General features: G+C 41.7%; 3 protein-coding genes across 6 annotated transcripts in view; 1 reads left to right on the forward strand and 2 right to left on the reverse strand.

Annotated features, from left to right (window-relative positions):
* The window catches only part of trak1b (trafficking protein, kinesin binding 1b), a 13,395-nt gene extending 663 nt beyond the window's left edge, over positions 1 to 12,732 (reverse strand). The window contains exons 1-20 of the mRNA XM_077743684.1: positions 12,550 to 12,732; positions 11,909 to 12,103; positions 11,467 to 11,543; positions 10,777 to 10,893; positions 10,605 to 10,705; positions 10,249 to 10,354; positions 9,885 to 9,963; positions 8,875 to 9,005; positions 8,738 to 8,812; positions 8,527 to 8,664; positions 8,361 to 8,437; positions 7,915 to 8,163; positions 7,071 to 7,345; positions 5,954 to 6,072; positions 5,439 to 5,631; positions 5,207 to 5,312; positions 5,004 to 5,129; positions 2,871 to 4,402; positions 2,500 to 2,678; positions 753 to 897 (exon numbers count right to left, since the gene is read on the reverse strand). Of these exons, the coding sequence (XP_077599810.1) occupies positions 3,814 to 4,402; positions 5,004 to 5,129; positions 5,207 to 5,312; positions 5,439 to 5,631; positions 5,954 to 6,072; positions 7,071 to 7,345; positions 7,915 to 8,163; positions 8,361 to 8,437; positions 8,527 to 8,664; positions 8,738 to 8,812; positions 8,875 to 9,005; positions 9,885 to 9,963; positions 10,249 to 10,354; positions 10,605 to 10,705; positions 10,777 to 10,893; positions 11,467 to 11,517 (2,532 nt within the window). The 5' untranslated portion in view covers positions 11,518 to 11,543; positions 11,909 to 12,103; positions 12,550 to 12,732 and the 3' untranslated portion in view covers positions 753 to 897; positions 2,500 to 2,678; positions 2,871 to 3,813. The remainder of the gene's footprint in view (positions 1 to 752; positions 898 to 2,499; positions 2,679 to 2,870; positions 4,403 to 5,003; positions 5,130 to 5,206; positions 5,313 to 5,438; positions 5,632 to 5,953; positions 6,073 to 7,070; positions 7,346 to 7,914; positions 8,164 to 8,360; positions 8,438 to 8,526; positions 8,665 to 8,737; positions 8,813 to 8,874; positions 9,006 to 9,884; positions 9,964 to 10,248; positions 10,355 to 10,604; positions 10,706 to 10,776; positions 10,894 to 11,466; positions 11,544 to 11,908; positions 12,104 to 12,549) is intronic.
* A 1,083-nt stretch (positions 12,733 to 13,815) lies between these two features.
* Positions 13,816 to 18,201, reverse strand: txlna (taxilin alpha). 4 transcript variants are annotated; one of them, XM_077743744.1, is made up of 11 exons: positions 17,605 to 17,734; positions 16,968 to 17,154; positions 16,638 to 16,892; positions 16,476 to 16,567; positions 16,231 to 16,401; positions 15,609 to 15,803; positions 15,414 to 15,533; positions 15,264 to 15,338; positions 15,101 to 15,193; positions 14,931 to 15,026; positions 13,816 to 14,863 (listed from the first exon to the last, which is right to left on the reverse strand). In XM_077743744.1, exons 2-11 carry the CDS (start codon positions 17,143 to 17,145, stop codon positions 14,519 to 14,521), a joined length of 1,620 nt encoding a protein of 539 aa, XP_077599870.1. In that variant the 5' UTR covers positions 17,146 to 17,154; positions 17,605 to 17,734; the 3' UTR covers positions 13,816 to 14,518. The 4 variants fall into 4 exon arrangements, with proteins under 4 accessions (XP_077599870.1, XP_077599868.1, XP_077599869.1 ...); XM_077743742.1 differs by lacking the exon at positions 17,605 to 17,734 and adding an exon at positions 18,056 to 18,201 and having other exon boundaries at positions 15,414 to 15,803; XM_077743743.1 differs by having other exon boundaries at positions 15,414 to 15,803; positions 16,638 to 16,889.
* On the forward strand, positions 18,014 to 23,110 carry nsun2 (NOP2/Sun RNA methyltransferase 2). Its single transcript, XM_077743739.1, has 19 exons — positions 18,014 to 18,234; positions 18,374 to 18,531; positions 18,626 to 18,730; positions 18,785 to 18,890; positions 18,973 to 19,044; positions 19,127 to 19,211; positions 19,274 to 19,469; positions 19,541 to 19,615; positions 19,700 to 19,830; positions 20,250 to 20,323; positions 20,392 to 20,522; positions 20,838 to 20,934; positions 21,004 to 21,203; positions 21,283 to 21,375; positions 21,450 to 21,585; positions 22,000 to 22,080; positions 22,178 to 22,316; positions 22,384 to 22,423; positions 22,502 to 23,110. Exons 1-19 carry the CDS (start codon positions 18,169 to 18,171, stop codon positions 22,788 to 22,790), a joined length of 2,274 nt encoding a protein of 757 aa, XP_077599865.1. The 5' UTR covers positions 18,014 to 18,168; the 3' UTR covers positions 22,791 to 23,110.
* Positions 23,111 to 24,897: the final 1,787 nt, after the last annotated feature.

Genomic DNA, 24,897 nt, shown 5'->3' on the forward strand with positions numbered 1-24,897 from the left:
GTGGTTTGGTACGGCCCGAGGAAGAAAGCTGCATTGTATAAAAAAATATGAATTTTCTTTAAAATTTGTAGTTCTTGCATTATCCGCTAAGGGGGGGGGGGGGGGGGGGTATTGTTTTAGTACGTGCAGACAACATGAAAGCATTATTCATTGTTCAAATTGCTTTCCAGATGTTGAAAAACTGTGTTTTTAAGTTCCACAAGGCTGGTATTAAATGTTTTTGGAACATTGTTATTATTTCTGTGATCAGTTTTATGTACAACACACTTAAATATATGTTTAACTGTGTAAAAGTGTTGTTAAAATTGCACATACTTTATTTATGTTCTTATGTTATTCTCTTGTTCATAATATATTGTTCATAATGTAAAAGGAAAATTCTTTTAATAAACATTTTGATAATTTACTCATTCTTTGCATTAATTATTAGTATTAGTGACTAATACAAAGGAAAAAAGTGGGCTTATTGTTAGTTCTTTGTAATTTTGCAATTTGTTTACTGGTCCGGCCCGCTTGATCTCAAATCAAGCTGTATTCGGCCCGCAGACCAAAGGTTTGACACCCCTGGTCTATAAAGAAATTTTGAATGGGAAAAGTCATCATTGAGCAGTCTTCTTATATCTATCCTTGTGCGATCTTTGAAACAATTAAAAAACACTAAACGCAGTTCGATTTGAAGATATTATGACTGCAAGTGCAACTATATCTTTTTAGAAACGTGCAATGTAGAAAAAAACGGGAGCATTTCTTACCTTTTCGCAATGCGTCGAGTACACAAAAATCAGCAATCGTCAAAAAACAACAACTTCTTAGTGGACATCTGTTCTTGTCCTTTAACAAACGTATCTTGGTTGTAGTTGACCCATATTAGGAAGTTTAGATCATGCGATTAAAACCCTGAAAAGACGTTTACAAACAAAACAAAGCACACTAGTCAACAAAAACGTGTTTGTTTGAGTCTTTTCCGGTCCGTTTCACTTCCTGGTCGCCAATGTGACGTCAATTATGGGAACGCCCCACTTTTTTTTTTTTTTTTTTTACTTAATAGTTTGAAATGAACGCCTAATCTTATGGGATGCTACGCCTTTATATCAAATCAAAAGCCTTTATTGTCATCATACACAGCTGTGTATAAATGCAATGGGTGAAATATCATTCAATAAAGGGGTCAAAATAGTCAACGGTTTGCACTTTAATGGCCCACATTCTGGTCCAAAAACTGGATCTTGACACTTTATACCAGCCAGGGATGCAGAACCAGGTTTTGGATGCTCATTGGTTCTCTTAAATAAACACCATGAGTGGTCAATGCTGTCAAAAAATGGCTATGGAGACATGGTGTAGAGGTTTGTTCACCTGACTGTCATGTGGGTAAGCACGGTGCAAATCCCATTTGGTAATACTTTTCCCTTAGTTGTTTCTATATATGTGTAGTCAAGACTTTCCAATAATGACAAACTAAAGTGTGGTGACTTCATGGTGTAGAGGTTCCCTCACCTGACTACCATGTGGGCATTTGAGAGTTCAAATCCCAGTAGGAAATCATTTTTTCTCCTTAAAAAGAAACAACTGTGAGTAGTCAAGACTTTCCAATAATCACTAAGTGAAAGGAAATTACTGCATGGTGCAGCGGTTTGTTCACTGGACTGCCATGCAGGTGTTTATGGTTCAAAACCCAGTTGGGAAATATTTTTCCCTTAAATAGAGACAACTGTGAGTACTCAAGACTTTCCAATAATCACTAAGTAAAGTGTGGTTACTGCATGGTGCAGAGGTTTGTTCACCGGATTGCCATGTAGGCAGTTGTGGTTCAAATCCCAGTTGAGATTCATTTTTTCCTTAAATAAAAACAACCATGTGTAGTCATGATTTTCCAATAAGTGTCAAGTGGAGTGTGGCTAAATGGTGCAGAGGTTTGTTCATCTGAGTGCCATGCAGGTAGTTGTGGTTCAAATCCCAGTTGGGAATCATTTTTTCCTTAAATAAAAACAACCATGTGTAGTCAAGACTTTTCAATATTCATTCAATTTGGTGTGGCCACATGGTGTGGAGGTTTGCTCACCTGACTACCATGTGGGCAAATGGGGTTCAAACCTCAGTGGCTGCAGATTTAAGATGATGGATGAACCATTTTGCCATTAAAAAAGACTTAGTCATAGGTACTTATGTCTTTTTTAAATGACAAAATGGTTCCTCCAACAGTCTTATTAGAAAGTGGAAAGTATTGACTACACTTTTTTTTTTAATTTATGGAAAAAATGATTCCCAACTGGGATTTGAACCAAAACTGCCTGCATGACAGTCAGGTGAACAAACCTCTGCACCATTTAGCCATACTTTACTTTACAATTATTGGAAAGTCATGACTACACACGGTTGTCTCTATTTAAGGGAAAATGATTCCCAAGTGGTCTATTTAAAAAGACATGTGTACCTATCCGTCAAAAAGCACTCTTAAAATGAGAACTAGGGCTTCAAAATCCCCAAATGACAACGTACCGATTTTGATGCATCGTCCTGTAAGAACTTTATCAGGTCTTCCTTCAATTCATCGTCACTTTTGAGCTGCTCTGCGGTAAACTCCGGCATAGCTCCTGGCTCGTCCGCCATTTTTGAAGAGGATAAATATTGCTAATTCCAAGGGCGATGTGGTCCAGGGGCTAACCCTTTGGGAAAATCTGATGAAACAAGAGCAAACTCAAGTCAACACTGAATTCAAATCCGGTGATTGCAATGTCTAAATAGTGAGTAAAATTGATTTTATTCTACATGTTACCCTTATTTATTGTAAATTAACACATACAAGTCTAAATAACAGGGTGGTGAAGAGGAAAAGAATGACTATTTTATATGGTTTAGGTCATATATACTTGGATCTTGGTTTCAGCTCACTTCCAATCATTCACTCCTTGTGTTGGCTGTAGTACAGTGGAGAAGTCACTGGATCAGAAGCAGGAACATATCAGGAGTGAGATCAATTCCATTGTCTACATTAAAAGATAAATACATTTTATAAATAACAAGAAAGAAGAGCATAAGAAAATGGAGGAGCATGTCATGGGTAAGAAGAGACATATACTTACCTGTGGACATCACTAATTGGGAGAGCAAACTAATATTAAAAATTCTAGCCTGCCAACTTGATTTGCAAGTCCAATCCCTGAGCACAACTAAAATGTCATATTTAGTTTTTAAGCACTTGTGTCTGTCTTTTGTAACATAATCTAAGTTAAACAAGACTGTATAAACATTTACAATGCAATGAAACACAATCCATTGGTAATAGTCCTACTGCCCCTTTGCAGGTTTTGTCTCACAACGGATACCAATCGATCAATCGTTCGACTTGATGGTGAAGACTTCCTGCCCTCCTGGACTTGGCTGATCTCAGGACGGAAGAATCATCGACTTCCCACTGGGACGGCCAATTACACTCACCTAAATCGATTGAGAGTTGGACGCGGCGTCTTTGTCGGTGGTCAAAGTCTGCGACAATCATCTGAAATGTAAATAGAAGAAAGTTAGTCACAATGCTACTATATTGAACCTAAATTAACAGATACTGTATTTTGGAGCATGACTTTTACTTGCCTTATGAAGACATTTCATTTTTACCAGGTTGATACAGTTTTCTACAAATAAAGAACAAACATTGTGTTTGGAACAAGGCCAAATTAAAACCAACTCTCCAGGCACGCCGTGATTAGAGAAGTTTAATGTACATCATGTCTTTTTTTTCCCATCGCCATTCTTGTCTTGTCTATAACATATCTAAACCCGTAAAAAAAAAAAGTCCCCTATTTCCCAAGCTCACTACTCGGGTGGACCTGGAGCTTTCATGACCATACTAGCCGGATAACTCCTATTCCTTCTCATGCCGTCGGGTCCGAAGGGGGATCCCGACCGGCGCAGACCGCCCAGGGGCCCGCCGAGTATGGGTCCCGGACTGAGGGCACGGCCACCCGCCGCTCCAGCCACCCCGAGGCGTTTAACCTTGTCCAGCAGGTTGAGGTTCCGCGTCACCGTCACGCTCACGTCGGTCTGACTCTGACAATCGCGGCCCCTCTGCCGGCCCCTGCTCGCCGCCGTCACCTCCTTCAGAATGGACCTTGCCGGCTTAGAGGCTAGGAAGTTGTCATAAGAGGGACTTTTAAAATCAAATCCCACGGAAGTGGCCAAAGCCGACGCCCCCTGAGCGCTGGGGGAGTTGGGAGGGGTGGAGGGGCGAGATGGATCGGGGTGGGGGGGCCGGTTGGGGGTGACGCAAGTGCTGAATAAGAGCCCTTCGTTGCCGTAACTGGGGTCCAGACCCCGACTGCGGTGATACATGGCGGCGGAGATCCCCCTCTCTTGGAGGAGGCGCACTAGGCCCAAGGAGGTACTGGTGGTACGTGTGGCATCTCTATGGGGAAAAACAGATAGGAACTTTAGGGTGAAAGTTTAAATTGCATTGTGCTTGTATAGGGACAATAAAAGCATCATTTTTTTTTTAATTGGGCTTGAAAAGTGCATTTTATACTAGCATTAAGCCAAATGTTAATGAGATACAATGACTGGTGTGGTTGTACAAGTTAGAAGAGATGCTTAAGATGGTCTCAAAATCATAGGAAATATGTATATCAGATGAAAATAATTGTTGCTGCAATTTTGTGTCGGCATTGCTATCATCTTCAAGTTTTCGTCCCAAAAAATGAATTTTAAGTTGTTGTTTTTTTAATGTTTATGAAATATTCCCTGGTCTTACATGACATTTTTTTTAAATTTAGAAAAAAAAATGTATTAGAGAAGGACCAAAAAATGGCCTACCCTTGAAAATAGACTTTTTGGGCATATTTGGGGTGTGCCAACAGTCCTGATGCATATTTGGTACTTTACAAAATCTAATATATAATATGATTTTCTTTTTGAAAAGTCACTTAAGTGCCGTGAGTATATACACATTAGCTGTTAATAATGATTTTTTAGATGACATATCTGGTGAGTGAGTAACATAGCCAACTTGCCTAAGATTTGTTGACGACTCGGAGGATCTCAAACTCAGTCTGCGGGGCGTGCAGGGCGTGACAGCGGGTGTTCCCAGTAACGAGCTGGTCATCACGCAAGAGGACGACGAGGGAACGGCGTTCAGGCTGTGCAACGAGGAAGGCGAAATGGCTCAAAGCAAAAGGATCAGGGTTTGAATTTTTCAGGTTGGTTTTAGAGTTACCTGGGTGTCACCCGCGTCTGCTCGTCAGTCGGGTGCATTATGCGGCAAGTGGTGAAGGTGTAGGTTGAGCTTGTGTGGGCCATGCATTTTCCTGGATAGTATGCAGCTGTGTACAAGAGGAATGGGAAAAATTATAAATGGGTTTTGGAAATGTTCTTATTATTGTTTTGGAGTAACTATGAAAATGAGGAGTTATGATAGGGATAACTCGACACTTTTGATGGTTTCTCACCCAGCGCGTCAGTGTTGCTGAGATGTGGCGACGGGGATGGCGACGATGGAGTAGGCGGAGCCAAATGTGGCGAGGGCTGCCCCAAACCGGGGGAGGTCACGGCTGGGGAGGCTGAAGATGAGGTGGTGGGTAGATTTTGGAAGTATTGCTCTCCTGCTTCTTCCTCCTCCTCAAAGCTGCCCCATGAATAGACCTGCAGATGCAAAAAATAGTAAATATTCAACTTAAAAAATATTTGCAATAAAGAAAATAAGGAGTGAAGTTTTAACTTGGATAAAAAATATTTGGGGGTTAAAAAAGTGAAAAAAACACACTAATATGTATATAATATATAGGAAATATTCAGTTTTGTCCATATTTAAAAATGTTTTTTGATTAAAGACAAAGTGAAAAAAATATAAAAACTACATTTTTGAATGAACCAAAAGGGGGGAAAGTAAATATGCTCTTTACATCTATACTGCTTTAAATTCGTCAGCATGCATCTATTGAAGTAGAGAGTAAAAATGCCAAACCTGTTCAAGGTCTAGCTCCAGGGGTCGGTATCCTTTGGAGACCACCCCAGGCCTGGCGTCCAAAATCACCCCGAGATGCGGTTGCGCTAATTGCTGCCAGTGATGCAGGGTGGCTGAGCCTAGGGTAAAAAAAAGAAGAAAATACACATACAGTACACAGACATTGGGGAGTCCATAAGTACGTCCTCAATTCAAGTTTTGTGATGAGATGGATGCAAGTGGGAGGGAAGAAAATAGAACATGAAGAAAATAGGACAAGTAAAAAGTGAAAGCAAAAAGAATCAAAATTTAAATGAAAAAGGTTTTATTGGAAAAATTAGAGTGAAAGAAAGAAGTACATGATGAGGATAGAGTGAACAGAAAACACATGTAGAGTAGAAAAATAAAGAGATTGAAACAGAAGGATGAAAATGCAGGCCACAACAAATACACAAAATGATGATGACATAAAAAAATGAATACCTCAAACTATATTAATGGTATGACGAGTGTAGAGCTGTAATTCAATATAACAGAAGGATGCTTATTCTGAAATTATTATGGAATTGGGCTTTTTAAAAGGAAATAAAGGGCATTGCCAGCCAGGAAAGTATATTGACTATATATATATAAATGTATATAGCTTATTAGATATTGAATTTAAAAGTGGACTAACTATTACTAGGAAATCACCATTATTAAATTATCAATTCAGAGCAGGCATTATATTGTAAACTTACCATTTGGAGTACACAAACTTTGGTCTTAATGTACTTTTAGGTAATAAGAAAATAGAAGTGATTGGGTTGTAGTATTGCCATTTCCTGAGACTAGACCCAGGCTCTAGGCTGAGAATCTCTACAGAAATTGTGAGGTGACTTGTGGTGGTGCATTAAAGACCAGAAAGAGTTGAAGAGCATGAGCGAGGGAAGCGTACCAGCACCCCTGCCCTTCCCCTCACTAGCCACCTTCCTCTTCCTACTCCCAGCCCACCTCCTCCCTCTCTCCCTCTCCACCCCAGCCCCGGTGGTCCTCACCCAGCCCCATCCACATCCCCTATCTCCCTCCTGGGCACGGTCGGGCCTCCCCTCTCGCTTCCTCCGGCTACTCTTTCGCCATTTTTTACTGTTGGCCTCACCTTCCAGCGGCTTGACGATCTGCAGTTTATCGGGCAGGTAGGGCCCCCTGGAGGCCCACAGGTGGAGGTTCCCTAGCGACATGATGCTTTCCGATGGGGTAAGGACGTTCCCTTGGCCTGGGGGGAAGCCGCCGCCGCCTTGTCGGCGTTCTCGCTCCTCCTCGAAAAAGCGGCGTTCGCTCAGGTTGTTCTGACGGCGCAGAGATAGACGTCGGAGGGCGAGACGTAAATCTTCCGCCCCGCTCGGCTTCTTGTCTCGGCCCTCCATCATCATTCTATAAGATTAAATGCAAATGTATAGAGTTGTTAACAAATGGCATCAAACAATGAGGCAAGATTGAAAAATATAACTTAGTAGTAATTCTTTGCAGGATTCTGTTTTAAACGACAACTAAGATTTGTTCATATTGAGATTTAACAGTCAACTTGATTTCACGTGGGCTGGACCATTTTAGATATAATATTTAGATTTTTTTTTTATGAATGGATTAAAAGAACTGGATATTATTTTTTTATAGATCTAAAACAATGTTTATTTTACCTATTTTTTAAATATATTTTTAGATTTTACATAAAGATTTTTGAACTAAAAACACAGAAAAATGGATTAAAAAATTACAATTATTGGAAAAAATCAGGAAATTTAATACATATACATCTCTACTTTTCATTTAAATTTGATCCTAAAACAGAAAGTCGGCACTCATCATTGACTTTCCCGGACCGCACAAAATGATGTGGCGGGCCACATTTGGCCCCCGGGCCGCCACTTTGACACCAATGATTTAGAGAAATTGTAATAAGCTACTGCAATACCCGGGAGGGATTTTTTGTATCACCTCACCTCTCCTGATTGGACGCCGTCTCCATGAGGATGCTCTGCGCCCGGTTGTCGAGGTGGACGCCGTCCCCACCCGGGTCGCTTCCCCCCAAGCTTGAGTGGGGGCTTGTCACGCCACTGGACATGGGAGACGTGCGGGAGGACAAGGACTGGTTCGAACCCGGGATGTTGGCACCCGTTGGCGTCAGAGAGCGCTGTCGCACCGTCTGGTTCACGTTCTTCACCGTCTCAAAAACACGCTTACGGTGGACCCTGGAAGGATAAGTTCAAATAAAATATGAAATATGAGCGAGGGCACCGTTAAAAAACGTTAAAATGAATCCAATATGCACACAATTAATGTGTACAAATATTATTATTATTGTTTTTTGCAACCGTTCTATTTAACTAGGCATCCAATCCATTTTGGAGATTTCAAAATAAAAGGTCAACTCCTATTTCATACATACTTTTGCTGCTCACAATCAGGGTCATCCAAACTCAACTCCTTTCTCATGGTTCCCTCAATTTCCGCTGCCAGGGAATCCTATATGGTTAAAATAATCAGATTTTACATGTTGGAATGCATGGAAAAAAATCCAAATAAAAAATGTATACTTTACGATTGAACCTCACCATTGGGTACAATCCAAGTGGATGATATCGCCTGGGTGTCCCAGCTGAGTAGTTTCTATTCCTCAAGTTCTTCAGCTCCTCCTGCGCTTCGTGCAGCATTTCCATGCACTCCGAGTACTTCTCCTCCAATTCTTGCAACTATCACAAATACGACACAGCTTAAATTCCAAAGCGAGGACGACGATGGCGAAGTCATGGCGACTCAACTCACCTCTGCAGTGAGTTGCCTTTGCGCATCTTTGGCTGCCAACAGATGCTGAGCGAGCTCTTCGTTTTCCACAGCGAACTGCGAGCAGAGAGGACAGAGTTTGGAATGGCTTGACGGCTTTAACGCTCTTTAAAACTCACCGACTTGGCTTTCTTCTGCAGGTCAACAATCTGAGAGAGGAGATGCGTGATCTCTTCTTGTTGTCGGGAGGCGTCGTCGGTTTTGCGAGCCAATTCCTCGGCTATGGTGGAGATCTGCAAACTGGAAAGCCCTGTGGATGAAAAGTTGTCTTTATATTATTATTATTGTTACGGCTGGCAGCCTGGGCACACACTATGTAGGAGGGGGTGTGGTTTATTTTCCTCTACACAGGTACATGGAGTTATGGCTCCACCCCTGTGACAAAGCCCTGCCCAGGCCAAGCCAACACACCTGTGACTATTTCCCCATCATTCCTCCTCCAATCAAGATTCACTTCCTGTCCTTATTTAAACCCTTTTTCTTTGTCAGTTCTGGCTGACTTGGTTTCTCTTGATTCTTGACGTTGACTCCCTTGGCTGCGTATGATTGTAACTGCTGAGGCAGTGGAGTCCTTTCTCTCCTTAGAGAGCACATGGTTTAGTGCAAAGTAAAGTTTGATTGTCCCAGCTTCGCCTGGTAATGTGAGTACGTTAATTCTTGTTTTAATTAGTATTTATGTTGGCAAAGTTAAAGATTTTGGGTTGCATAGGGGGACTTGAGCTAAGTTTAGACAACCCGGGGCATACATATAGTTTGTGCATTTAGACATGTAGTTATTCCCCTGTCTAGACTTTGATTACATCAGTTCTGACGGTGGCACCCCTTGGCCTTATTTCCTGTATTTTATGGGTGTTCATTTAGACACCTGTCTGGGAGTTTTTTTTTACTGTGTTTATTTGAGGATGCCACTTTAATATCTCATGCTTCCCCTATGTTATCCGGTAGTCTAGGTTTTTGTGGACTTTGTTGTAAATAAAATATCACTGAAGGCTACTTGCATTGTTTGTCTGGACTCATCTTTGACTGAACCTGTCTGCTGTGGTAGTTGCGAATCTCTGGTATATCTTACCCCCAGGGAGAATCGTACAATTATTTTTTTCTACTGACCAACATGGCATGCAGAACTTACGGAGTTCCTTCACACAGTCGTTGACCAGTTGCTGCTCCTTTTCCTCGTATGTCTCGGTTTCAGTTTTGAGATGGCTCGCCTGTGTGGAAAAAAAGGAGGTTTTCTGGATATGTTCCCTCTAATTTTTCATGTAAAACACAAAACAAAAGAGTGGACAGAGCTACTGCCACTGGCTGCCGGGTAAACGGCGCCATCATGGGGAAAGACGTAAAAAAAAATTGGATTTTATTTACTGCGCGCCATATGATTACTGCTGTGCAGAGAAGACTAGAGTAGTGCACAATTGCGCATAACTTAGAGGTAACATTGGTTGTCACATACATGTTCTGAATGAACTTTGACCAAATTGTATTATGACCAATACCTCAGAGCGCAACGACACATTTTCTTCTTCCAGTTCCTTTAGTTTCCTCTGCAGGTTATCGGTCAGGAACCCTCCAGTTGCAGCATCCACTCGACTTTTCTTGCCCCTTTTTGACAAACGCAATCATTTAAATCCAAATTTCAAATGTTTGACAAATTGCAATGTGAGAAAATGTCTCTTAACCACAACTTCATTCAAATGCAGTATTTGACCTTCCCATTGTCGACTAAAGTTGACATCTTTCCAAGAAATAGCATTTTTTTTTAGTCCAAATTGTCTGACTCTGTTGTAAGCCAACAAAATACCAACACGCAAATGAAGCATTAACACGGGCTGAGAAGATTAAAAATACTGACGTTGGCGATCCGCCCGATTCATCCTCGCTCTCCTCGGCCGCATTGGTGTAAAACTGCAACAGTTCGTCCTTCAGGTTCAACTCGTGATGCAGTTGGGCCACCTGTGAGAGAGCACAGCTGTTGTTAAAGTCAATCCCTAACATGATATTAAGAAGGCAGCTGGTGTTTGCACCTCTTCTGTGATTTGCACCACTTGCTCTTCCAGGTAGTCATTACGCTCACTGAGAATTCGATTCTTCTTCAGGAGAGACTGACCAATCTTTGCAGCCAACTCCAGATCTCGCTCTTTCTAATTCAAAACAAGGAGAAGCCACATTTAGGCGAAGGGTGTCCAAATTACAACTTGCTGCCCACTTAGTATACAAATACTCTGTGATTAATTGACTTAGTATACAAATACTCTGTGATTAATTGACTTGATAACTAACTTCCTAGTCAAATTGCATTGAAAATCTATTAACATAGGAACATAAGTCTTTTTATTAAATAAAAACAACATAAGTACCTATATCATTTTTGTTGGAAAATATAAATTAATTTAGACACTAGATATTCTAATAAAAGCAGGTGGATATTAATAAAACGACACTCAATTGCCAAAAATAACATCTGGCAATCACACACTACATCTGAACTCCACACTCCAACACCCAAAATAGTAACTTATTTTTTTGTTAAAAGGGACTCATAAAAATGACTGGTGTGAAAGAAAACCCACATTTTTGTATGCCAAACAACAACATAAACACAAATCCAAAATCTCAAACACCATACAAGCACCCCTTCCTCAAATTCACCTGTTTAACAAGTTGGTATCAAAGGCAAAAACATATATTTTTTGGTACATGTCAGCATCACTCACCTCCTCCAGAAGACGTGTGATGGCGTCAATGTCACTAAAGGTCTTTGTCATCTGGCCAACTCTCTCTGCACAGAGCACTGTGAACACACACCAGAAAGATGAGAAGTGGTTACTGATGCAAGGCAAAGCCCAGTTATGCAACTTTGCCATTTCCCCCTTCAATATCATCCTCCCAGGTCTCGGTCCAATTTCATTTGCGTGACACTTCTATGAGCAACGATGGCAATGACAATAATGATGATGTGAACGTTTTCCATGGCGCAAAAGCCGCAGGCATCAAACTCTATTGACTATGCTGAAATCAATGATTAGCTCTTCCAATGGCCATCAATTGCAAAGCGCTTATTTCAAACGCCACAATCTTTGCCTAAAGCATAGCAATGACATTAAAAAAAATCAACATATAGAATTGTGTGTAAAATAGAAATCCGTGCAGACTTACAGAAGTATTTGAGGGTCTCGTCTATCTGCTCGGTGGTCAAGTCCAGTGGGATGTCCGCCGCCAGCAGGGGCGTGTGCAGCCAATCATCCCGGTCATATCCGTAGACGGTGTCGGCGCGTAGGCGATAAACTGGCAGCTGCTCCTCCAGGAGGCTGATGATCTCAAACTCCGGCAGATCGGTGCTGTTGCACACATCTGAACACAGAAATCTACAATTGCTGACAAACTCCACAAGATGGCAACAATTCATGTCATTTGTTTAAGTCAGGGGTAGGGAACCTATGGCTCGGAAGCCATATGTGGCTCTTTTGATGGTTGTATATGGCTCTCTGCCTTTTTAAAATCATATTTCTTCTTCATTAGACTCTTCTGAATGCACTCTCTCATTGATTAGCAACAGTGAAATATTGTTCTCAAAACACTTTTTTTTACTTTCAAAGTGGTGAAATGAATAATAAATGCTCATATTTTTATATATTTTTACTTTTCAATTCTGAGTATGGCTCTCAAAGAATAATGTTTGAAAATATGAATTGTTTACGGCTATCTTCATCAAAAAGGTTCCCGACCCCTGCTTTAAGTGAATGTGTTCCTTCAGGAGAGCAGCACAATAGTTTTTCCAATTGGTGAACATGACTTACCTGTGATGGTCTCCGCGTCTCTGTAGTCAGAAGACGCCTGGAACAAGTCCGGCTGAGTAGACTGGCCCTCGCCTACATACTGCTCCTCGTCAACATGGGCCCGACCGGGGTCTGGATCTGGGTCCGGCTCCGGTTCTGGGGCCGGGGACTGGGAAGGGCCCGGGGATGCCAGCTTGATTCGCAGTCACTGGTAATGGGAAGTGGCGTCCATGGATCTATCGAGTTGGATTCAATAAAAGCTGTTACAAATCCAAAGTCTACAGCAATCAATACATTTTCTAGTCTTTAACCTGAGTGCTGCTGACTCAGCTGGCTTGCAGCAGGCTTTAAATCATGCATCATTTTGTGTTACCTTTCATGATTCATATTACAGTGTAGTTATGACATTATTATTATTATTTTGTAAATAGTTACTAGTAAATTGACCTGGCTATCAAGGATATTGAATTAATGCTCAAATGCCTTTCCATATTAAGCCAGAGATTCATTCATGTGGCAGTGTATTTTAGGGGGGGTGGCTTGATGCCATCGCCGCATGACGTCACTGATGCGGGCTACCCACCGAGATCTCCTCAGGAAAGGACACGCACGATCAACATCAGTGTCACGGGGCGTGGCATCAACATGAAAATGCATTTTTTAAATAGAGAAAGCTGCTTCCATTGCACTCACCCGGTGCCCCAGCAAGTCTTTGAAAATCGTCTCTCTCCAGCCGGTTGAGTGATGCTCCCTGTCTCGATGCGTTCGCAGGCCAGGATTCGAGCAGGGGTGCACCGCGGAGTGGACCCACAAAACGCCCGTGTCCCGAAAAGCTCGGCTAATCGGTCAAGGTAGCGTTTGTCAGCTTTGCAAAGTCGCAAATGAGCCGCTCCACTTGATTCCTGACGCAGCCATCTCTTGTTTCTGTCAGTCGGAGTCAGGCAGGCACTTCAGTGTCAAGCTGAGTGAAGAAACAACAAGGCTTCCGGTTAGGGATTTCAAAATACAGCACTGGACAGCGAATAAGTGGAAGATAGACGCGTTGTATTTCACAAGATCAGGTTGAACACAACGATGGAACCATGAAACATTGATGGGAAAGAGAACATTCCTATTTTGCCATTTGGAAACCTATCCATAATTGTTTACTAAAACCTAAAAAGCCTCCACAACAATAACAGCGTTTCAAGAAGATGATAAAATGTGAATGCTATTCCTCTGGCTGGGCTTGAAAAGGGAGAAAGTGAAAAAAATCCACAATTCTCTTGAAAACATAATCTTTTCACATAAATGGGCAGCCTCCAAGAACTTTATTGAACAAAAGATAAAGTATTGAAGGACAGACAAAAAGAAGCAAAGAATATCTTTGGTTCTTTTGCCTTTTCAACAAATCCCATGAGAGAGAGACAAGGTAAGAAATGACATGGGTTTCCAATGCTACAGAATACTAAGCTTTCAAAATCAGGTCGAAACACAACGAAGGAATGAATTTGTGGGGAAAAAAAATAATGCAACTCCTACAATCACCAAAGGCAACCACCCAAGTCTGCCAACTACACAAATATTTGGTCTCTGGGGGTGATGGACTACAATATATACGCTAGAATGTGATAACGATTACATTCTAAGTGCTTTCCACTTCAGACTGCCACAGAATTAAAGCAAGTGTGTTGCATAGCGGTCCCCAAACACAAACAAACACTGCAAAATATGAAGAGGACATCCCTATTACTGGCTAATATTATGACATCTTTCTAGAGATCAAGTAACGTTTACAATACTACATGTAATGTAACGTTATTGGCTCTTTAAGTATCAAGTTTTTTTGTCAAAAGGTGGAATGCAAAATCACGTAAGTGCAATGAGAGCTGGTTGTCTTTGACAGTTCGAGACGTAAAATTAAAACAAAAAACAAAAAAATGGGGCAATTCGACAAGACGTTTGAAATTAATTTTGATATCAAGTCGTGATGGGCCCTAATTGCTGAACATCATTCTTGCGTCTGGACAGGCTGCGCCACCGCCTCGGCTTGTTTATCCGTTTCGAGCGTAAGGTTGGAAGTTGGAGTTCGGGAACTGGATTTGGGGGTGCTGTCCCTGACGTCAGTGGCGCTGGGGCCGGCTCCCGAGCAGCCTCGCGGCGGTTCCGTGGGTGTCGGCGAGGGGCAATCCGAGTCGGAGCACCCACCTTTGCTCTCAGACGGCGCCGAGGCACCGCTGAGTTTCTGTACCTTTTTGCTGAGTTCGTTCCGTTCCGATTTGAGGGCGCGTCGCAACTTTTCCAGCCTCTGGACTTTACCTTGAAGGGCGTCAAAGTCTCGGTCTTGAATGGATTTCTGTCACCCATACAAATTGCCATTGGCATTTTTCCGCAACAAATGAGCATTAAAATGGTTTCTCTACCTGCTGAGCCATCTCCACCAATGCCTTGTTGCTGCTTTCCCACCTGGACCGATACATGGCCGTCTCCTTCTCCAGCTTTTTGATTTTTTTGGTCATCTGTTCAAACGAGAGACAGAAACGGACGGTACCTTTCAGCGGCAGAGCTCGCTTGACCGCCAACGCTGTCTCACCTTTTCCATCTCCTGCTTGAAGGTGGCGAAAACCTCGTTGCTCTTGGACAACGTGGTCTGGAACTCTTCAAACTTCTCGGTGTACAGCGAAAGCTACGACAGGCGCGTTTCCGATTTAGAGTCCAAATAACGGGAGCGTTACGTCAGAGGATTTCGGGACAACCTGCTGTTTGAGATGGCCTTCTTGCTGATTCATCAACTCGCACATCCGCTGAGACTCCAGCGCCTCTTGTAGTAGCTGACGTAAAAAGTAGAGCGTCAGTTAAATCGGCGAAAACTGCGACAAGATTTTTAAAATGGCCAAATGATTTACAAAATGCTTCTCCGTATTGTGCCGTTCCTCCGATTCCTTGAGCAGTTCCATGGCCTGTTGAAGCTTGGTGACCACCAGTTGCTGCTGCAGGTCCTTGTGCTTCACCACTTTTTCGATATGCTGTTTCAAAAGCAGTCTCATTTTGGTCATGAAAAAAACAACAACGTGCAAATTTGTCACTCCATCTGGACGCACCTCCTCTCTCAACAAGTACTGTTCCTGGAGCTTGTTGAGCTTCTCAGCCAGCTCTACGTTCTCCTGCTGCAGGCTGGCGTTCCTTTCGTTTTGTTGCTCCATCTGAACTTCGATGTCGTAGAGCGTAGCTTGAATGTGGGACGTCACCTCTTTTCGCTTCTCCTCCTCCAGACGGGTTCTCTGTAGGCCTTCGTCCTGTGGAGAAAAGAGAAGCTCCAAATTGAGATCAACTCTTTCATGTGCTGACCAATGTTCCCTCTAATTTTCAGTTGGTCTGGGCAGAAAGACAACCTCCCTGAGCGCACTGAGTAACAGTGTGAGAAACATTATCCTTGCTCACTATGGGCACACCAGTATCACACCTGCCATAAGCAGGTGTATGTCAATGTTCCCTCAAATTTTTCATGTAAAACATGCTGTAAAACACAAAAAAACATAAGAATGGACAGAGCTACTGCCACTGGCTGCTGCGTAAACGGCGCCATCATGGGGAAAGGGGTAAAAAAACATTTGGATTTTATTTACTGCATGCCATATGATTGCTGCTGCGCAGAGAAGATGAGAGTAGTGCACAATTGCAATAGAAGGAACATTGGTTCTGACCGAGGTGTCTGCGACGCACCTTAAGCGAGCGATTGTGCCTCTGCAGCTCCTTGCTGAGGCTCTCCAGCTTGCTTCGTGCCAAGATGGCCTTGCTGTGTTCACTCCTCAGGCTGTCTTTTTCCGCCACCACCTGCGTCTGCTTCTTCTGCAACACCCGCATTTCCTTCTGCCGGTTCCGATGCTCTTCCAACTACCATCAAGACTCCGTTTGAGAAACCAAACCGCAAATTGTCCAAGAAAAATAAGTGAGGAGAAAACACTCACCAGGTCGGCGTACTTCTTGCACAGACCTGTTAGCTTCTCCTCGGGGGTGCTTAACGTGTTGAGGGTTTGCATGAGGATGGTAATTTCTTTGCCTGCGTAAAAAAATTAAAGTATTTTTCTCAGGTCTGGTCCTCGGAAGCATGAATTCAAAATTTTCCTCACCCAGACCCTTTGCTTTTTTCTTATCTTGAGACTTCTTCTGGTCTTTGTCAAAACCACTGGCACCCCCCTTGGATTTGGCTCCTCTACCCTTGTTGTCATCGAGGCGCTCGGCGCCACGTGACTTTTCATTAGCCGCGGCATCTTCCGATAGGCTTTCTCTACAGTAGATGTTGAGGATGTCCTCCAATTGGCGACTAAGCTCGTTGGCCTTTTCACATCGTGATTGAGCTTCTGCTGCATCCGCTGCTGTTGCTTCTGAGGAAGAAGAATGGCCATTAAAAAAAACAGTGTTTTGAGAATAAGAATATATAAATCCCATCGGAATGATACCTTCGCTTTTTCCCTCGTCTCCTTGAGGGGGCGTGTCCACCTGCAGGGTTTTAGAGTCTTTCTGACTGCTGGTCTTGAGCTTGTCATCCTTTGAAATGACAGGAGACTCTGCCTCATCTTTAGCAGTTGGCGGATCATCTTTACCCGGAGAGACCACCTCTGAGTCTTGCTTCATCATCTCCGAAATCTGACAAAAGGATGTTCAGTCAGGCACTATAAGGGATGCCCTGTGACTACTTGCATTAGCTTTAAAGTCTCAGTATCACGCTACTTTATTGACAACTGCAGAGTAACAAAAAATGCAATGATTTCCAACAGGTAAAGCAACACAAATTGAGTTTCTATGATCACTCAACTTTTCTTTAACTCGATCTCGTGAGTGTGTAAACATATATCGTCTTTAATATACGTTGCTGTTTAATGCATTGTTTTTTTTCCGGCAAAATATACGTAAACGCGTCAATTCATTTTTGTAATGTTTTCAACTTCACTACACACGAGGCAGTAGAAGCGAAACTAGATGAGAAGCAAAATGGGCAAATGTAGCTTCTGGAGCAGTAGATGGCAAGTATATGGAGGGGAAACATATATGAATTATTTACATGACAAGAAAATGAGTGTTTATAGGAGATCCAACCTTTGATTACGACGGGCGACAGCTTCAGTGAATGCAACGAGAGTACTGCTAGTAGCTTGATGGATACTGAATTGTGAGCGAAACATCTACGCTTCCGGTTGGAACTTCAATCTTCTTCTTTGGTTTTTACAAAACGTTTTCTATCTTAATTTCTGTCGCCATCCAGAGGAGACTATTTTATTGCGGCTAGTAAGACTAGATGTCTAAAGGCGTTGTCGACAGCGTAAACAACTAGTGGCCATCTTGCAATTGATTCAAGCTGGGTGTTAAACACGAAAAACATCATCATATTAAATATTCCATTTCTAAATTGCATCTACGAGGTTTTTGAACAATAGGGGTGGTTGTAAATTGAGCAAGCTGTTAATATTTTCCACCATTTTATTTAGCAGGCATAAGTGGTGACAGCTAAAAGGGTCCTGCATCACATGCGTTGTAAACTAGTACTCACGCTCGATCGTCTTGACGTGCATCACTGCTATTCCACACGTTGCATGCCAGATCGGGTTGTTTCCTCTATCCACACTGCTTCGTATACTTTCCCGAGTTGTCCCCTTGTCCAAAATGGGTAAAAGAAGCAGACAAAGGCAGAAAAACCAACCTGCAGGGAGAGATCACAGAGACAACGCTGTAAGAGTCTTAACTCAGTCATAACTGTATACTACAGCTGATGTGTTGTTTACACTGTTTGGTAATAATAACAATTGTGAAGAAAGTGGGGAGAAAAAAGATGGTGATGTCAGCTTGATTGACATTATTTTTTTTGCAGGGTTGGGGATCTGGCTATGCTGAAATTGTAAAGGAAAATAAGCTCTTTGAGCACTACTACACTGAACAAGGCTTGGTTCCAGATGGGGAGTTTGAACAATTTATGGATGCAATGAGGGAACCACTGCCTGCCACCATTCGCATCACTGGATATAAAAGGTAAGATATTCAAGGAACTCCTCTGATGACTCCAACAGATACAATGGTGGCTTGAAATATGAAAGGTCATCCTTCCTCTTATTCTTGGATCCAGCCATGCCAAGGAAATTCTTCATTGCCTAAAGGAAAAGTACTTTAAGGATATTCAGGAGTTGGAGATTGACGGGCAGAAGATCGAGGCTCCACAACCTCTCAGCTGGTAAGAGAAGATCCCAACCATCTGCGGGATAAACGTTGATCAAAATTCTTCTAGGTATCCCGACGAGCAAGCCTGGCACACCAACATGAGTCGCAAGATCATCCGAAAGTCTCCCCTGCTGGAAAAGTTCCACCAGTTTCTCGTTAGTGAGACAGAGTCGGTGAGTGAAATTGAATGAGGTCAACCAAGTGATACCTTGTGTCTGTAATCCTCTCTTTTTAAATGGAATTGCATTTTTTTAGGGTAACATCAGCCGTCAGGAAGCTGTCAGTATGATTCCACCTCTTCTCCTGAAGATTGAACCCCATCACAAAGTAACCATTGGTCCAATTGGTTACTCATTTGTTGCTACGGAGATATTGTGATGGAATTTTTGTCTTATTATTTTTTTTTAAGATTTTGGACATGTGTGCTGCTCCCGGATCAAAAACAGCCCAACTAATTGAAATGCTTCATTCTGACATGGAAGTGCCATTTCCAGGTAAGAACACAATACCAACTAGACTTCAATTATTTTACATAACATGATTTTTTCCATCTCAGAGGGCTTTGTCATCGCCAATGACGTAGACAACAAACGTTGTTACCTTCTGGTTCATCAAGCCAAGCGCCTCAACAGCCCTTGCATCATGGTGGTCAACCATGACGCCTCCTGCATCCCCATGTTGCAGATCCAAAATCCAGATGGAAAGAAGGACATCCTCTTCTATGACCGTGTCTTATGCGACGTACCCTGCAGGTCAGGAGTCTTAAATAAGAGTTGAGTAAACTTTACGTGACCACCGCCTTCTGCTCGCCATTTTTGCATAGCGGGGACGGCACATTGAGGAAAAATATAGACGTGTGGAAGAAATGGACTACTAGCAACAGCCTGCACCTTCACGGGTGAGTGAGGGGAAGCAATTATATGGTAAAGTAGATTCTGTAGGGCAGTGTGGTGGTTAAATATGTGTGTTTACTTTGTGTTAGGCTTCAGATTCGTATCGCTGTCCGTGGTGTTGAACAGCTGGCCGTGGGAGGTAGGATGGTCTATTCCACCTGTTCTCTCAACCCTATTGAGGACGAGGCGGTCATTGCGACGTTACTGGAAAAAAGTGAAGGTGTGTAATGCTAAAAAAAGAAAAAACTTGACTTTGGAGTACATCTGCTTTTTAGGACAAGTACAATACATTTCTTTCACAAGGCCAAAATAATTCTCAAAAGGTTCTAATAGCTTGTCCGTGACGTAACGTCACGGACAAGCTATTAGAACCTTTTGAGAATTATTTTGGCCTTGTGAAAGAAATGTATTGTACTTGTCCTAAAAAGTAGATGTACTCCAAAGTGAAGGTTATATCAAAATATCACAAACATGTCCGCTAAGTGACCGTATGTCTCTTTATGAAATAATAACAAACAATACAAATTTGCATTGTGTTCCCTTTTAGAAATGTATAATTCTTTACTGGCAGACATACAAATAATGATTATTATAAGGCCTTACTTTTTTTTTTTTTGCTTGTCTTATTCTTGTTGCTAGGCGCACTGGAGTTGCTCGACTGTTCTTCTGACTTACCAGGCTTGAAGTGGATGCCGGGTGTCTCTTCTTGGAAGGTAAAAACAGCAAAAGAAAGCATTTTTGTTCAAAGTAAAATGGCAAAATAATTGTCGTATCTGTCCAGCTGATGACTAAAGAAGGCAAATGGTTCGCCAACTGGTCGGAAGTCCCGAGTAGTCGCCATACTCAAATCAGACCCACCATGTTTGCGCCAACGGATGCAGAAAAATTGGCTGGCATGCATTTGGAGAGATGGTAAGGCTATCACACTCAAATGCCATCTTCAAAAGTCCTCATTCTGCCACCTTAATGAAAAAAAACATTGGAAATTAGTTTACATGACATCATGAGGTGATAACGATCAACAGGTGGCGCTATTGCTTCATAGTTTAATCTGTTGAATGCCAAGTCTGCTCAAACCTGTTGTTGCTGCAAGCACAAAACCTAGATTTATTTGTAGTACTAATATAACTTTTACTCAAGTGAAGGTGCTTCATTAAGATGGCAAAATGTCACAAGTAGAATGAAGGGAAATTCTAATATGACATTTAAATGGTCTGTTTTGGTCAGCATGAGGATTTTGCCACATCACCAGAACACAGGAGGTTTCTTTGTGGCTGTGCTGGTGAAAAAAGCACCGATGCCTTGGAACAAAAGATATCCCAAGGTAAGCCCCTTCTTACTCTTTATTCAAACCTGGTTACAAATGACACTTACTTGTTCTGCTCGCTTCCAGCTGAGAAAAGAGGCCTCACAGGGTTCCGAAGCCCAAACGCCGAGTTCTCCAGCTCAGCCGGCCAGTCTCCCTGAAGTAGAAGAGATGGAAGAGGGAAGCGTGGATGTGCAGGAGGTCCAGGAATCCCAGGAATCCCAGGAGGTCCAGGATGGAGCATCCAAAGGGTCTTCTTCAAGCGACAAAAAAGATGGCGTGTGCGGGTGAGTTTTGCTGCCTGAGTTAACAAAGTTGCCAAATCTGAAAATATGATGACACTTTGTCTTTTTTTTCATTCCTTAGACCTCCACCTTCCAAAAAGTTGAAAACATTTGGATACAAAGAAGATCCTTTTGTGTTCCTTAGTGAAAGTGACCCTGTCTTCACTACCATACAGTGAGTCCATTTCAGGCAATTTTCAAAACACCCTTCATATATTTTAATTGTTTTTTTTTAAAATTGTTTTCTAGATCTTTCTACAACTTGTCTCCAAATTTTCCCAAGATGAATGTACTCACCAGAACCCATGAAGGCAAGAAGAGACACTTGTACATGGTGTCCAAAGAATTGCGTAATGTTATGCTCAACAACAGTGAGCGCATGAAGGTACTTAACTCAACTTTTCTTTCCCATTTTAAATCAAAATTCACTTCTTTCTCCTTTTTTGTGCACATCTACACATTTTCCCAAATTGTAAGCAAACAGTGACTTATTCTCAAATAGGCCAGAGACTGAATAAATATTTTTGTTTTCACTACAGATATTTCTTTTTTTTTGAGCCTATATTTATCATTTTGATTCATTTTGCAGCCAAAAACAAAAGCCTCCCACTCCTTCTGCGATACAGAAAATTGATCTAGCGAGTTTACGCAGCCTTGAGCAAGAGGAAAAAAAACATTTTATCCACCTAATATATTCCTCTTTTATCCTGGAATGCCTAATTAGGATTCAGGAGAGTTCTACTTTTGTTAAAAATAGTTGCTGACTACAGACATCTTTTTTTTTACTCCTCCCTTGTAGGTTATAAATACAGGGGTGAAAGTGTGGTCACGTAACAGCGACGGAGAAGAGTTTGGTTGCGCTTTCAGACTGGCACAAGAGGTGATTGAAACATTTGTGAGAAAAGAAACTAGTCTGATGCTCATTAACTAAGCCCCCCCCTATCCACCATGTCCCCTTCTGGCACTTACTTGAGCAGGGCATCTACACTCTGCAGCCTTATATTCACTCCAGGATCATCAGCGTGAGTGTGGATGACATCAAGGTGCTGCTGACTCAGGAAAATCCCTTCTTCAGCAAATTGGAGGACGATGCCCACGCTCAGGCTAAAAAAATAAGTAAGCGTTAATACAATTTTTTGGATTTTTTCTTAAATTGACTATTTTTTTCTTCTTTTTTTTTTAGACATGGGCAGTATTGTTTTGAAGTACATTCCAAACCCAGAGTAAGTATCTTGTTTTTAGAGTTGTATTATTATAATTTCTGGGTGTTTTATCATGACTTTTTTGTATTTTTTGTATAGAAAGCCAGCAGAGCCACAATGTTCAATTCAACTTTGCGGCTGGAGGGGAAAAACGTCCATCCGGGCGTTCGTACCCCGCAATGAGAGGTATCACTACCTACGTATGCTGGGTGTGGAGGTCTTCCGGGAGAAGCAGGGGGTGACCAGGAAGCCGAGAGATGAGGAGGCCAAAGGAGAGGGAGAAGGGGAGGCGGCAGTTGAGGAGGTGGTGCAGCCATTGGAGGATGAGACCGAGCTGGACTTGGAGAATGGGAAAGAAAATGGATCAGCAGAAGCCAAGACTGTTTGATAGAGATGCAGGAAATGTGTGTTTGTGTGTGGATAAGAAAGAACAGGTCTTCAGGCTTCACCAGAATAAGAAATAATGAATTTGTTTTGGAGGAAGACCACTTGGCTGGTGTTTTTTGGGGAGGATTTCCCAAGAAACATCTTTTGTTTTTAGTTAAATGCCCTGTTTTTTTGCTATATGATTTCATAATTGTTTTTTTTTCCTGCCTTAATGGCATTATTTTATTTTGGTTTTAAAAAGTTTTATATTAAGTTTAATCTCATTTTGTACACTTGAAAGATCAAGAAAAGAAGCTGAATAAAAAGTGTGAGAGATTACAATGGTTGTCTGTCTTTTGCCTTAATTTTTTTATATCCCTATTTTGATCCTGCATTCAACCAAAAAAAAAAAAAAAAGGAAATTTTCTAGTTGGCTCTTTTTAATATTTCTGAAAGTAGTTAAGACACGTTACAAGATGGTTGGTTTGTGTTCTGTGCACAACTGTGATAAAGAAATCTATTAAAAGTGTTGGAATAGAAAGCTTGCATTCATATCGATGTAAAATATTCACGAGTCATAAATATTTAATTTAGCTAATGGCTGCATGGACATGTTTTTCTTTTTTTGCGTGTGCAGCAGCGCTACCATGACAACAGCCGTTATGACAACAAGGACTCTCACCTCTGCAGTTAGAAGGCAAGGAATTGGAAACTGCTACCTCACGGCATCCTTAAAAGAAAAATAAAAAACATTTTAATCTAAAAGAGCAACAAAGTGAAGGATAAATAAAGTAATCAAAAGCATATTTTATAGAAACACTCACTCATGCACCATCATAAACCCACAACAAGACTTAGATGTGGATCATATCTATATAATATGACCATTTTTTATGTTTATGGTTTGCACAAACACGAAAAAAAGTTCTTTGCCCGCAAAATAGTGGCATGACATCATCAGTACTTGTCACAAAGTGTCCTAGAAGTTGCAAAGAGTGCACAATTAATTCCGTTTTTTCTTCCTCCCCGGAGATGCGAGATGCTCGCCAACTTGATGCCCACTCGCCGACTCGCTAAGCCTAGTCCACGTGCATATACGTTTGGGATTATATAATCGCACTCTTATGCAATCCCGCCCCGACCGAGTGCGAGCAATTCACAAAAACAAACACACACAAAAAAAACAGCCACAGATACACACAGAATCTTGGATTAAGCCGTGGCCGCCGCATACACACATTTTAGAGGCCTTTAAAATCTGTTGCTAAATCTCTGGCTACGCTGCCGGCTTGATCTGATAATTGCGCAAAGCCGGTTTTCATCCTTTGCAAAATAACACAATGGCCAAAGATGCCGTCTGTCTACATAAACACACATTTTGACCCTGAGTCACCAGCGCTGTGTTTCATCCGGTCAAACCCAAGCTTTTACAACATTTAATCCTTTACCTCTTCCGGTGACTCAACTCCAATGTGTGTGTGTGTGTGTGTGTGTGTGTGTGTGTGTGTGTTTGTCCCAGTGTGCTTGAGTAAATCTCCAGGTTTTACCATCAGGTTCATCTCAAGTGTGTTATTCCGAGTTATTTTAACAACCCCGCTTCCTAAACACGCTGACCGGACGTTTGGTCGCCGGTCTTTTGGTCGCCGGTCAAATGAACTTAGATATTAAACAGTACTTAGGTTTTAAACAGTACTTAGATATTATACACCACTTAGATATTAAACAGTACTTAGATATTAAACAGTACTTAGATATTAAACGGTACTTGGATATTAAACAGTACTTTGATATTAAACAGTACTTGGATATTAATCAGTACGTGGATATTAAACAGTACTTAGATATTAAACAGTACTTAGATATTAAACAGTACTTAGATATTAAACAGTACTTAGATATTAAACAGTACTTAGATATTAAACAGTACTTAGATATTAAACAGTACTTAGATATTAAATAGTACTTAGATATTAAACAGTACTTAGATATTAAACTCTCTCATGAATATAATTTTGAGAGCTGGTTTCAACAGTAAACTCTCAAAAGAGACCAAAAGACCAGCGACCAAAAGAGACCAATAGACTGGCGACCAAACGTCCAAGCACCCTAAATTCCATGCATGCTAGAAA

The sequence above is a fragment of the Stigmatopora nigra genome, chromosome 21, assembly GCF_051989575.1.
Source record: "Stigmatopora nigra isolate UIUO_SnigA chromosome 21, RoL_Snig_1.1, whole genome shotgun sequence".
Classification (NCBI taxonomy): domain Eukaryota; kingdom Metazoa; phylum Chordata; class Actinopteri; order Syngnathiformes; family Syngnathidae; genus Stigmatopora; species Stigmatopora nigra.

Coding starts and splice junctions, on each gene's coding strand:
- txlna (XM_077743742.1), bottom strand. CDS start 17,145: ATGATGAAGCAAGACTCAGAGGTGGTCTCTCCGGGTAAAGATGATCCG. Junction 15,804..16,230: donor GGCACAATCGCTCGCTTAAG/GTGCGTCGCAGA, acceptor TTTTCTCCACAG/GACGAAGGCCTACAGAGAAC. Junction 15,194..15,263: donor AAGGCCATCTCAAACAGCAG/GTTGTCCCGAAA, acceptor CGCCTGTCGTAG/CTTTCGCTGTACACCGAGAA.
- nsun2 (XM_077743739.1), top strand. CDS start 18,169: ATGGGTAAAAGAAGCAGACAAAGGCAGAAAAACCAACCTGCAGGGAGA. Junction 19,470..19,540: donor TTATGCGACGTACCCTGCAG/GTCAGGAGTCTT, acceptor ATTTTTGCATAG/CGGGGACGGCACATTGAGGA. Junction 20,935..21,003: donor GGAACAAAAGATATCCCAAG/GTAAGCCCCTTC, acceptor GCTCGCTTCCAG/CTGAGAAAAGAGGCCTCACA.